Raw genomic sequence first — 12,868 nt, 5'->3', positions numbered from 1 at the left:
CTTAAATGGCACTACAGATATATCTTAAGGATCAAATTTTATTTTGCAAAGATGAATTCCTGAAGACATTTCAATTTGTGTACTCACACTCATCCCAAAACACTCTTAGTCTGAGGCCATTTAACTAAAATTATGCATTTCTAATCTATTGAAAGTAAAAGGAAAGTGCATATTCAGGTCACAGTTCACATTTGACATATAGAGAAGCACAGCTAAAAGCATACAAATGGTTCAGCTAAAGAAATACATGTATGCTGCTGATTCAATCTGTACAGCATTCAATATTGTTCAGTGGCACTGGGTCTAAAACAGTTGCTGGATAAAATAGGAACAGGTCCTAAATTTTGAGAGCATTTTAATGCACCTAAGAATCTTGCCAAATACTTGTCCAATAAATTTTACTGGGAATTTTGCATATTCACACTGTTGTAGAAGTTAGGCTTTGAACTACAGAGATGTTCAGCCTGTAGAATTCTAGTTCAGATCCAAGCATTAGGTTCAAACTTCGGGCTAAGTTATGAAGAGTTTGAATTTTATTTGGGTTTGTTACTGTAAAATATGGCAATATTTTCTAGTTTCTGTTTTGCATGTGTTTCAGGACTTTAGGGAATAATGCAAATGAAGAGCCTCTCAAAAGTGCAAAACTTGCATATGAAAAAAGAAATGTAAACTGCTACTAAATATATTTTATCAGAAGTTAAATCCTTACACATCTGCTTACTCTTCATAATGCCTGTTTCCTTTGATTCTGATACTAGCAATTACCCCTCATTTACATTTTCTTTCATCTTTTCTCTCTCACTATTTTCTCTCACATTGCTTCCTCTGTGTTCCTAACTGTTTAATGCTGGATATGCAGACAAGTCATGGTTGTCCAAAATGCAAGGTAGAGTGTACTGTCTTTCAATTTTCTTCTTTAACTTTTACATGCAAGCATGATGTTTTGATGTGCCTGTGCAGGGAAAAATAGATTTCTCTTGAGTTTTTACAATTCATGATTGCTTCTATTTATTCATTCTCTGGTGAATTTCATTTCCAGGTCAGCAGAAATTGAAAACAAGTAATTAATATTCCTTGATATAGTAATATGTTAGGCCCAAACTTTGAGGGCGAATAAAATTTGCTTTGAAGTCTGGAAGGATTTAGTTTAATCACAGATATCTAAAAATACATTTTCACTCACTGAAAGTTGTAAAACAACAGTGAACTTGTCTCAAGATTTTGAGTGGTGGAGTGGCATCATACTGACAAGAGGAACAGCACTGTTTGAAAGTGAGATGGAATGTTTTTCTTTGTACACCTTCCACAGTGTGTATACATTAATACTAAATATCACTCTAGATAATCAACTAGATCAATGCTATTTGAGAACATAAATGGCTATTCAGTGTATTTGAATTTTTAGTAATTGGGCCTACTAATTTTTCCCAGATTTGTAAATATAAAGTGAAATTCAGTTCTCAAAGTACACTAGTATCAACAAAGGCTAAATACGTCATAGTAATTCAACCTTCATTCTGCATTTCTTTAAAAGTAGAAAGCTGGCCCAACAAGTCAACAGATGTCTTTTTAGTGAACATATTTAATAAATACTTTCCTTTTTGGAGAATAAGGCCACCACACATTCCAGAATTAGAGGGAATGACTGCAGAGTAGTATTGAGTTTGTAGAGTGAAACTGCTGGTCCTCGAAAACCAACATTTATATATATATATATATATATCTATGTCATCGACATAGATATATATATGCGTCAATGAAACATGTACATGTTTTGCATAATTAATTCAGACCCACACCAATCTGGTACCCTGCACAGCACATATTAATGGCTGGCCAATTTAAATGAGTCTCTGATGAGCTTCTTCTGAATTAATCTTACTTGAAAGGAATCTAGTTCATTAACTCAGGCTATACCACAATGTGAACCAAAACATAGTTCAATCACAAGTCAGAATTGGGAAAATCAGGAGAAAAGCTCACTACCAAATGTGAATGTAAAGATATCATATGAGTTTAATAAAACAGGTACAGGTCATTGTGTTCTGCTTGGCTTTACCACTGGAAAATAGCCCTGGACACATTTGTTCTAGTAGCAGATGTATGACCTTACAGTATGGGAGGTTTGAACAGAAGTCAATGAGAAATTAAGTTGCAGAGTGGCAAAAGTAAGTTCATTGCCTTATATCTTTTTGGGTTTTCAAAATGTTAAAAGCTTTTCATGTTCTCCTACCCAGCTCTTTTGAGATCTCCATTACAATTTATATTAAATTAAAACTGGAATGGAAGCAGACATCAAAGCTCACAGCACTAGATAAATCCATATCCTATTAGAGGTTTGAGTATTCCTTTCTGCATCCTCAGGAAATGTAAAGTACAATAGAAAGCACTATTAACTCTTTTTTAGAAACAGATTATGCAGGCATTTTTTTTTTTAATTCCTGGCTACTGATAAAAACAGTCATGAGGTTGATGTACTTTTATGTTTGTTTCCAGGATGATTATAGGCAAATGCAGACTACAGGATCAATAAGAAATTAGTGTTTCTATCATTAATAGGATATCATATACCCCATGGCCTTCATTAAATGTTCTAGTGAAATAGGAATCCTGTAATTAGAGGCTATAACCTATAAATATAATGGATTCCTGCTACTTTAAAGTGCTAATAAAAGGATGGTCTTGGAAAAAAAATCAATGCATCATCACTGTCATTTCTAATCAGAGTAAAACATCTATAACGAGAGAACAAAGCATATGTGCATTTGCTGACGGATGCTTTACATTGAAATAGTTATAGGAAGAGAGACATCACTGAAGAGTTAGAAGATATTTTAAAAGGCCATGTCAGGAAAAAAATGCTAGGTGTAGTGAAAAAAGCCATAGGCCGTCATTGTCCTCTTGCAACCCTGAGTTCTTAGAGAAACACGGGAAGACATTCTTTTCTTTGTCTGAGAGTTCTTTTTGTGTGTGTGTGGATGCGGATTGGTTTTGTTTCATATTAGAACTGAAAGAAGCAAAAGATCCTTAATGTAATGTTTCCTTCCTTTGTTCAAATTCAGTGCCGAGTACAAACGGAGAACTAAGTACGTGCAGAAAAGCTTGAATCCTGAGTGGAATCAGACAGTCATTTATAAAAATATCTCCACGGAGCAGGTGCGTGACTGATAGCAATATTCACTGTGATTTGCTCTTTTATTTGTGTGGCTGCAATGCTTACTACGAAGGAAGCAGCATTCCTGGCAGTTCTGTGAAGCCATGTGAAATCTTAAAAATTTGAGTGAAATTTGGAACTATTTCCTTACTGCTGGTAAAGTTCATAATATCAATATTTTTTTCTTTTCTTTTTATTCAGAAAAAATGATCTTTTGTGTGCATTACACTCACAAGCATGTCAAAAGTATGGCTTAATTCTGAAAATGATAATGGAATACAAGGAATAAATAAAAAGACAAAAGCTGCTGAAGTAGATGCAGAAATCAGAATAACTCTTAGTTTCAAAAGCCATGCCAGTTCACAGAAAACACTGATCCTACCATTTTCTTTTTAAAAAATGTTTATGTAGTCTAGAATACACGTTCAGATTTAACAGTAATTTACAGCAGTAGACTTAAAATATGAATCTATTCAACAAAATTCAGAAGAGATTTCATTTCCTTGGTATAGAAAAATTTAAATCACATCTGGGAAGATGGTCTGTGGAAATCTGTTTCTCGATGGCTTCATAACCCTAACTGATATAAGGGTTTAACTGAGGCAGTATGTATCACTTCATTCTTCTTTTTCTCTATATCCTCTGTTAAAGAGAATTTTTACTTCTCAAAAAAGATTAAATGAAACTTCTCTTTCTTTCTCTCTTCTTCTTCCCCCACCGCCTTTTTTTTTTTTCTTTTTTTTTCCCCCTCCTTTTTCTTTCTTCTCTTATCCACAAGACAAAGCCCAGAAGTAGTTTTGGCTTAATAACAGTATTTTCATATCATGTTCCGAGTTCAAATGATATTTACCATGTGTTTAAAGTTAGCAGGATCAAACTGCTCTGTCTTCTAGCTGCACTTTCTCATTTTCCTTTGATTGCATTGCCTACTTGCAGAAACCTACTTTCATATGGAAACTATTTCAGAAAAATCATTTTCAGTAATGTCACCAGTTAAACTCTTGATGGAGATCTCAGCTTTTGGTTTCATTAACTAAAGAAAACTGGATGATGTAAGGCAAAACCTTACTTTGCTGTGATGGTATAATTGCTCCTTTTAAAATAGACAGCATTCAGTATTCTTTGCCTTTAGTACATAAATATATCTTTAGAAAACCAAATTTTCCTCCTCTCTGAAACTCATTTCATATGCTGCTTAATAAAGGTCTTCAGATGATTTTTCATTGTCATAATATTTTATGAACTTATTAGACTTACTGAACTAAGAGACTTAGAATAGAAATCTGAAAGAAATGTAGAATACTGAACGTATTCAGCACAGTTTTATTATCATATTAATGTAAAAAATGTTAGTGAAGTAGTGTTGTAGTTACTTGAAAATCTCTATTTTTCTGTTTCCACCAAAAATCTTTCAACATCTTTTTTTTCTTTCTTTTCCTGGATCTGTACATTTTTCTCTCTGTCCTTACACAGTCATCACTTGTAACAAGAAACGAACATGTCCTCCCAGAATTAGCAGAAGTTGAGACAATGCATTTCTGGAAAGTATTTAGGGTATTCCTGTTTTCAAGGACAAAAATACATATACTCAGTGTAGCATCTAGTAGGAAATTGTGTAATCCAGGAAAGTAAAAGTAGCATGGAACAGTGATTTTTCAACTTGTTTTTAGGTTATTTTCACATCAGTGCTGTCTTGGACCATTTAAGAAAAGAAATTTTATTCAGTCAAGGAAAACGTTACATTTATTTATTATTATTAGATTGTTCAAGACGGTTGTTCAATTTTTTCTTAATTTTAGCAGGTATTCTTAAGAAAGCTGTGTTAAAATTTCCCTAATTAGGTAGGATTTAAAAAGCAAAAGATTAAGAAATTACTCTCTATTATTATTTTTATTTAATCTTAGCTGTCAAGTAATATTTTTATATTCTTAAAGAATGCAGTCTAGATGCTAAAAATATAATTTCCCTTTGTGTGGATTTACCCAAATATACAGATTTTAACTGGTTTTCCTAAGAAACTGGATTTGTGCATTTACTCATTTTCTAAAATTTTCTGGGAGCACAATGCATTCATAATACATAATAATAAAATGAAATTAAAGACGAGATAGAGTGATTAAAAAATTTCTGGATCTTTGTTATGTTAAATGAGGGGAAAGCAAAATTTAAGAGGAAATGCTAGTCTTCTTCACTTACAACTTTAGTCTGATTTCATATATCTCATTCCCCAGGATGGTGGGCACACATGCTGTCACAAATAACATGTGGAAACTCCTAAAGTCGAGCAAAGCAGAGGCCTATTTGTATTTATAGCAAATAATAGCCCCAAATTATTTTCCTGATATCAAAGTTGATGGGAAGACAAAACTGCCTACATGACAACTATGAAAAATGGGTACAAAAAGGAGATAACAAAATGAAACCACTTGATCTGAAGTTTATGATGGCAGTGGGCTTACTTATTTTTTTACTTAAATTGCAGCTGAAAAAGAAAACACTGGAAGTAACTGTCTGGGATTATGATAGATTCTCCTCGAATGACTTCCTTGGTGAAGTAAGTGTCTTTCCTTCTCTCTGTTCTGACTTGTTAGAAAGCTGATGAATTGCATGTTAGTATCAGTCATTACATTATGCTATTGAGACATGTTTTAGCACGTGTCAACTAACTGCAAGGTGAGTTATTTGATCTTTCTTGATTCAGGCTTTCCTTTTTTAACAGTGAAAATGGGTAACAGCACTGCCAATGTATAAGCAAAAGCAAAATTTTGTAAGACTTATTCTGAATACAGTAGTAATTACTAATAAATAAGATGAAGGATCCTTGGAAACAGTCTGTCTTTTAAAAGCAAATGAATAAATATGGATGTACTGGATAATAGAGAATTATAAGCAATAACTAGGACATCAAAGTAGTAATTAAAAATGTTATTATCGAAAAGAATCATAATTAGAAGCCCAGAAAAATCAACTGCTCAAATTACTGTTCTTATACAGAGTAACTCAGTTCAGTCTTCATTTGAGTTTAGCAAAAGTGCACTCAGCTCAGCTCCAGTTTCCAATTGTGTAACTATAAAACTGAGCAGCCAGTGTCACTATTTGAATAACTACTAAAACAGATGTATGGGAAGCAGCTACATGATTACTTATTCCCTGTATGCTGCATCAGTTTTCCTGTTAAATTCAGCATTTCATCTGATAGCAAGGTTTTACTAAATATTTATGTCATTATTATTTATGACATTTAGAAAACAGATGCTCCAGCAGCTACTTCTAGAGGAAATTTTAAACTTTTGCCTTCAAATGTTTTCAATTTCTAGAATTATTTTATTTATTAAATCATTCAAACTTAAATATGAAAACAACACTTCAAGGAAAAATGAAGAAAGCTATCCAGTGTATTTCAGGGGTATTTTGAATTCCAGTGGAATAATGCACAGTAACATCAAATAAGGGATATCCAAATTGTGCCCTGAGGAATTTTTAAAGGGCTTGCACAAAAGCACAAGCACAGATGGCTCTGAGCATCACAGACTGCTAGAAAATTGAATAGAGCCATCACTGCTTGCACGCCACCCAAATCAAATGACGTATCAGAGTTCACATCTGTGAGAACAAACCCTCTTGTCTTCAAAACAGAGACACTAGCTTACATTGTCTAGTTGGAACAATTTGTAACCATGTTAACCAAGTCGTTCCTCAAAAAACCATACTAGAGCGGATGCTAAGTAGTTAATTTGTTCAGAACATTTATAGATTTAACCAGAGATACCAAGACAAGTCATAAACAGCCTATGATATTGAAAGAAAAAATGGAAAGAAAAAAACCTTGCAACCTTGTAGGAAAAAAAAAAAAAATCATATATGAAGAAACTTGTCTATCTGTAAGCTTAAAGAGGCTTCCTTTTATTCAGAGTCTTGCATTAAACTGCCAAAGAAACCCTGCCTAGCACTTCTAAAGCCTCTATCTGACATTAGTTTTAACTCTTTTACCTTAGTGACAAACGCAAGGCTATTTTTGTCCGTTCTTTCATTCAGGACTGTAATGACCTGCTAGTAGTTTATAACTCCTTGCTTTCTGTACCACAAGTCCTTTAAGAGTCTTTACTGGAAATAATGTTCTTTTTTTTTTTTTTAGACTTTTTAAAAAAGAAATTTTCCACACTCCAGCTAACAATGCAAATGGATTAGAGCGGATTTTTAACTACGGAGTTTTTTGTTTGTTTTTTTCCCATTAAATTTTTCTTCTCATTGCCACATTATGGTTTTGTTTCCTTTTTTTTTTTCCTTCCAGTCAAGTTTTCATGCTTTGCCTATTGACTATATTGCTGAAATGCAAAGGTTTCCCTGTTCTTTTTCTGTTGCAAATTCCATAAATTTATTCAATTTTGAAAGGAACAAGACCCAGTCTCATAGTACCAAAGACCTTATTAAATACAAACATCATTTGCACCTTTTTTTACACTGACAGTAAGGAGAAAATAAGTGCACAATTCTTCTGCTAGGATGTGTCTATACAGAGGCAGAATGACGAGTACTCTCTTTAGTCTTGCCATCAAGCTAGTGCTCAAAATGTCATCATGATACGGAGCTTTGGCTAAGCTCATATTCCATGCCAAGATTTTGCTGAGGTGTACACACAGTGATGTACTAATAAATGTGGGTTTCCAACTACAGCTGGTTTATATCAGGCAAGTTAAGACTGTGAGCCAAGAGTCCTGAAACTGTCAGCACCCAACCTTTTATACTCTGAAATGCTTATATTTGATTGTGGCTTCTGATAACACAACTGTAGATGCTTCTGCTGTACATCACCAGTAATAGACCAGATATAGACTGTACGTTGTGTTTTGGTTCAATTGTAGGTATTGATTGACTTGTCCAGTGTCTCTCAGCTTGACAACACTCCTCGGTGGTACCCTTTGAAAGAACAGAGTGAGAACATTGATCATGGGAAATCTCATTCTGGACAGAATAGCCAGCAGTCTCCAAAACCATCTGTCATCAAGAGCAGAAGTCATGGAATCTTCCCAGACCCTTCCAAGGGTAGGAGTAACTCAGTGCATTTGATTTGAATTTTTTTCCCAGGTGACAGGAAAATACTTGCTATTTCTCAGTTCTAATGGAAAAATAAAGATACCGTTATGAAGTTTGCATGTACTTTTATTAAAAACTTATTTCTCTCTGTGGTTAATTCATTGGAGACCTGTGCTAATGCTTAACTCGACCCAATCAGTGCTAACAAGCTCACTGATATTTGTGTCGTTAAAACAGCAACCTTTAAGCTACATGGTATTTTTACATCTGCTATAGATTTTGTGACTTGCTTTTTGTTTTTTTTTTTATTATTATTATTTTTTTTCTGGTAATTTTGGCTAAATTCAATGCGTCTTTAACTTTCAATTTTTCTTTTAATATTCTATGACATTTCATCTTCATCAATGCCACATTGATATTCTATAGAATAACTATTATACTATAATAACGCTTTTGTATTTCTAGTCAATAATAATGGGCTGTAATACATTTATATTACAGTGGAAATCAGTGGAGCTGACATAGTAGAATTTTGCTAGTTCTTACAAACAGAGAATTGATCTCGATGTCTCCTGCTCCAATAAATGTTGGCGTTGGTTTTTTGTTTTAGTTTTTGTGGTTGTTTTTTTTTAATACTAAGTACTCATTGGCCAGTTGCCCTCTTAAAGAAACATCTGCAATATCAACATAATTACATTCCCAAATACAATCCAGACGAGAGCCTCTGAGGGATAAGTCTCTGCTACATCTTTTTTCTACTTCAGTGCCATGTTTTGGTAGCAATTGGTGTCTATGTAAGATCTACATCCAAATCAGAAGTTAGTGCAGAAGTTATTAGACCAATCATTCTGCAGGAGATAGAGAAATCTGCTTTCATTACATAAGATTCAATTACCAGCACTAGGAATACTGGTTATTCTTCACATGATAGTGAAGTAGAAAGCAAGAAACAAATCAGGCTTTAGTCTACTTCTAATCAAACAAAGTGGACCAGTTCAGGAAGCATAATTAACAGATGTTAGAAATCCAATAATAAATGAATTATTCTCTGGGAAATTGTGAGAAAATAGAAATTGCTTCTTAATAAACTGAGTTACCTACTCACAGTATGTCCTGAGGCACTGAATGGTGTTGCACAGATTAATCTTTATTCTTTGTTCTAGAATGTAGCTAGAAAGGCAAAGTGAGAGAAAGAAAATGAGTTTGTTTTTAATAAATGCAACACTTGTGCTTCTTCATTTCCTTGGTAGACATGCAGGTGCCCACCATTGAGAAATCCCACAGCAGTCCAGGGAGCTCCAAATCTTCTTCTGAAGGACATCTACGTTCTCATGGGCCATCCCGCAGCCAAAGCAAAACCAGTGTCACTCAAACACACCTTGAAGATGCTGGGGCAGCCATCGCTGCTGCTGAAGCAGCTGTCCAACAGCTTCGCCTTCAACCAAGTAAAAGACGCAAATAAATTCCTCAGCATGGCAGCTTAATGTTCATCTGTTGCCTTTTTCCCTGCTGTCTTTCCCTCTTGGCTATTTCTTTTCTGTTCTTGGCACACTGTGCTCACTCTTTCAATGTCTTTCTTTGTGTGCCCGTGTGTGAATACATATAATTACAATATATCTTGTATTTAGATGTCTTTTATTTATTTATTTTAATTTATATAGACTGCAGTGAAACTGGCTGTTTCTCCATCACTTTCTTCACTCATGGTCCATAATATTTCATAGTTGTGCATGACTCACAGAGAGTTCCATTGTGTGATGATGTTTTGATGTCTAAATAACTACGATAACTAAATAACTATGAATAAAGTAACAAAAACCTGCAGAGATGCAGTTGCCAGTTTTGCAAATTGCACACAGGTACTGAGAACACACTATGAATAGTAATCAAGCAGGGCAGTATCATATAGAAAAGATTTAAAGTTGGAAGAAAAGTTTTTTAACAGCACAACTCAGACACTGTTTTTTGAAACGTGATTGCATCTAGCGGTGTTTGGAAAGGAAATGTAAGGCAACCTTCTTTATCTCTCACATAAAAACATGTTAGTGATGAGCAGAACAGCGATACAGAAAAATATTAAGTACATGAAAGAATTAACAAGTAGATTTTGACAGTGTTAACATGTTATCCAAGTTGGAATTCAGAGCTAAGTCAGTTGTTGTCATACAGGTTTTCTAGGAATTTTTCTGCCACACATTGATTAATGAGTGAGGATGGGTTTTATCTGACATCTTCAAATAGATTAATAAATTAGAACTTTTCCGTTTAAGAGGATAGCTCTCCATAGCTATCATTCCAGCATCTGTTTGTTAGTTGAGCATTTAATTAACGGCAAATCAAACTCTCTGACTGTGGATTCATTGTGTTTGTCTTCAGGATTTGTTGATATGCCATAAACTTACCATGGTGCAATGCAAAAACTAGGGGGAAATTATTTCCCTTGCCTTCACCATCATTAATAAAAGAAACAGCCAGTTTTAGTACTCTTTAATGCTGTGCATGTGGTGTCTCTTTGGTGTTTGAAAACACTACTTATTTAAATACAGAAAGAAAAAAAAAACACTTCTGTTTGCATGAATAACATTTAAGCTGGTTCCATCTGAGGATACATACTCTGGGTTTCCATTTCACCACACTGCCACAGCAGCACATAAAAGCGGTCAATCTAATCATGCCAGGAAGCAGCACAGACACAGCATAGCAGGAGTCCTCCCTATTCAAAGAACTCAGTCTGACAATCTGCCTCCACCAGCCAATGACAACAAAGACCAAAGCCAACTAGCCCTCAGGAAAGTGATGTCTGATGGACCAGTCAAGCCTGAAGGAGGTGAGCAGAAGGGCATGGTTAAGAAACACGACACATCCCAAATCCTTCTTGCCATGTCTACTAATTCCTTGCAATATTTAATTATTTATTTTATCCTTTTGTTAAGTGCTGTTAACATGAATCAAGAACTCTGCTTGATTTTTCGACATCAGCACACAATTACATAACAAACAAACAAAAAAACTATGCTAAGAGATGTTATGAAACAAAAAGCACATCTGCTTCCTTTCCACTAGAGGACGTCTCTTGAAAATTCTTATAGTTTTCCTCATGTTGTCAGCTAATGAGAGCATACGACCAAGTTAGTCTGTTTAAGCATGATTAAACATACCTTCTGACAAAAAAACTAATTGGGATATTAACAATGTATTTTTTCTCTCCAGTATTGTTATGCTATAGGCATGGATAATTTTTTTAACCCACCAGTGGAAAGGAAAGTTTTGATCCATGTATAGCTCAATCTTTTGACAACTCTCCAATCAGTCTCTTACTTTCCACCTGTAGACATCTGTTCATCAAATCTAAATGCTACATATCATCAACTTAACCATTCAACACAAATAAAGAGCCAGAATCTCAGCTGATTCAAATTGACACTGTTCTATTGACTTCTGGAGCATTTTGGTTATTTCCAAAGAATCAGAGGGATTATCCAAATAAACTTAGAGATTGGACTCTCAGATCTTCTCTTGTGTGTATTCCCTTTCCAACCTTACATGAATTATTGCAGATTTTTTGGTTAACACTATTATATACCATGGGCAATAAAGTGTAGCTGAGAATGTAAGAGAAAAAGAGGGCATGATATTTCAAATGATTAACGACAATAGGTCATTAAATAGTGTGAGGGAGAAATGACAAATTAACAAGGGTAAATATAATTAGTAATTTTAAATATTGCAGTTAGAAAGAACAAGTTGTATCTTCTCTGAAAGCTTTAAGAAAACTTCTTTAAAATTATATTCCTATGTTCACATGTGTGGCCAGACTCTACAGCTCAGCTTCTGACACTCAGTTCAGGCAAAGGCTGGAGTAGATCGTGACTCTAGTTCAGATATCATAACTGAAAGATCCATCCTATTCCTGGAACATCTTCCATAGAAATCTACATAGATAATGATTTTTTTTTGGTGCCATGTGTGTAGACATTTGTCACTAAGAATTATAGTCTAACAATATATTTTGGCTGAGAGAAACAATGCTAAACCCTTTTCCTTATGATATGAAGTTGAAGCAAGGTTCACACACATTATTTTATGAATCAATATACAGTTGCCTGAGAGCAATTTTAGAAGCATGTTACAAAGCCCTAGGAATGAGAGCCATCATTTATATCAGTGATACATTAATGAGGTTGGAATTACTATAAGAAAACATGGTACTTTTGTCTTTTTACTTGGACAAATACAGGTAACGCACAATGGCCTTCACAATTTTGACAAGTTTGGTTTCAGACCTGTGAGAACTTTGGGGTTCTTACTATTCAAAAACTAGTTTGTTCTAATTTATTTATGTAAGGTGGGCTAATAATTACAATTTTGAGGGTAATTGATCAGTTATCTTCAGTGTAATGTTTAAATTAAACCAGGAAAGGTTACGAGCTTAAATGGAAAAGATACCAAGATAAATCTGCTTTTAAATTTCTTTGAGTGAAAAAGGGGAGCTGAGGGAAAGAGATTTCTTCTTTAATTCAACAATTCTAAAAGTTGAGACAATTGTAAATGATGAGTATTAGGGCATCATCAGTTTGAAAGTCCATTCCTGGAGGGATGCTTCATGGTTTTGTTACCCACCCCCATCACTATTTAATTTATTGGCATCTGGTTTTATGAAATAGAACAGTTGACTTAGCA

General features: G+C 34.4%; 1 protein-coding gene across 5 annotated transcripts in view; it reads left to right on the top strand.

Moving 5' to 3' along the window:
- Positions 1-12,868, top strand: part of PCLO (piccolo presynaptic cytomatrix protein) — a 311,224-nt gene that overhangs the window by 247,416 nt on the left and 50,940 nt on the right. The window contains exons 16-21 of one of the 5 annotated variants that reach the window (XM_052680948.1): positions 860-886; positions 3,063-3,156; positions 5,637-5,708; positions 8,017-8,197; positions 9,439-9,633; positions 10,941-11,015. In XM_052680948.1, the coding sequence (XP_052536908.1) occupies positions 860-886; positions 3,063-3,156; positions 5,637-5,708; positions 8,017-8,197; positions 9,439-9,633; positions 10,941-11,015 (644 nt within the window). Of the gene's footprint in view, positions 1-859; positions 887-3,062; positions 3,157-5,636; positions 5,709-8,016; positions 8,198-9,438; positions 9,634-10,832; positions 11,016-12,868 lie in introns of all 5 variants that reach the window. The other 4 variants (XM_052680946.1, XM_052680945.1, XM_052680947.1 and 1 more) reach the window with 4 other exon arrangements.

Source organism: Tympanuchus pallidicinctus, unplaced genomic scaffold, assembly GCF_026119805.1.
Source record: "Tympanuchus pallidicinctus isolate F22 unplaced genomic scaffold, pur_lepc_1.0 scaffold19, whole genome shotgun sequence".
In the NCBI taxonomy this organism is placed as follows: Eukaryota; Metazoa; Chordata; class Aves; order Galliformes; family Phasianidae; genus Tympanuchus; species Tympanuchus pallidicinctus.
This window is presented reverse-complemented; position numbering and strand designations above follow the sequence as displayed.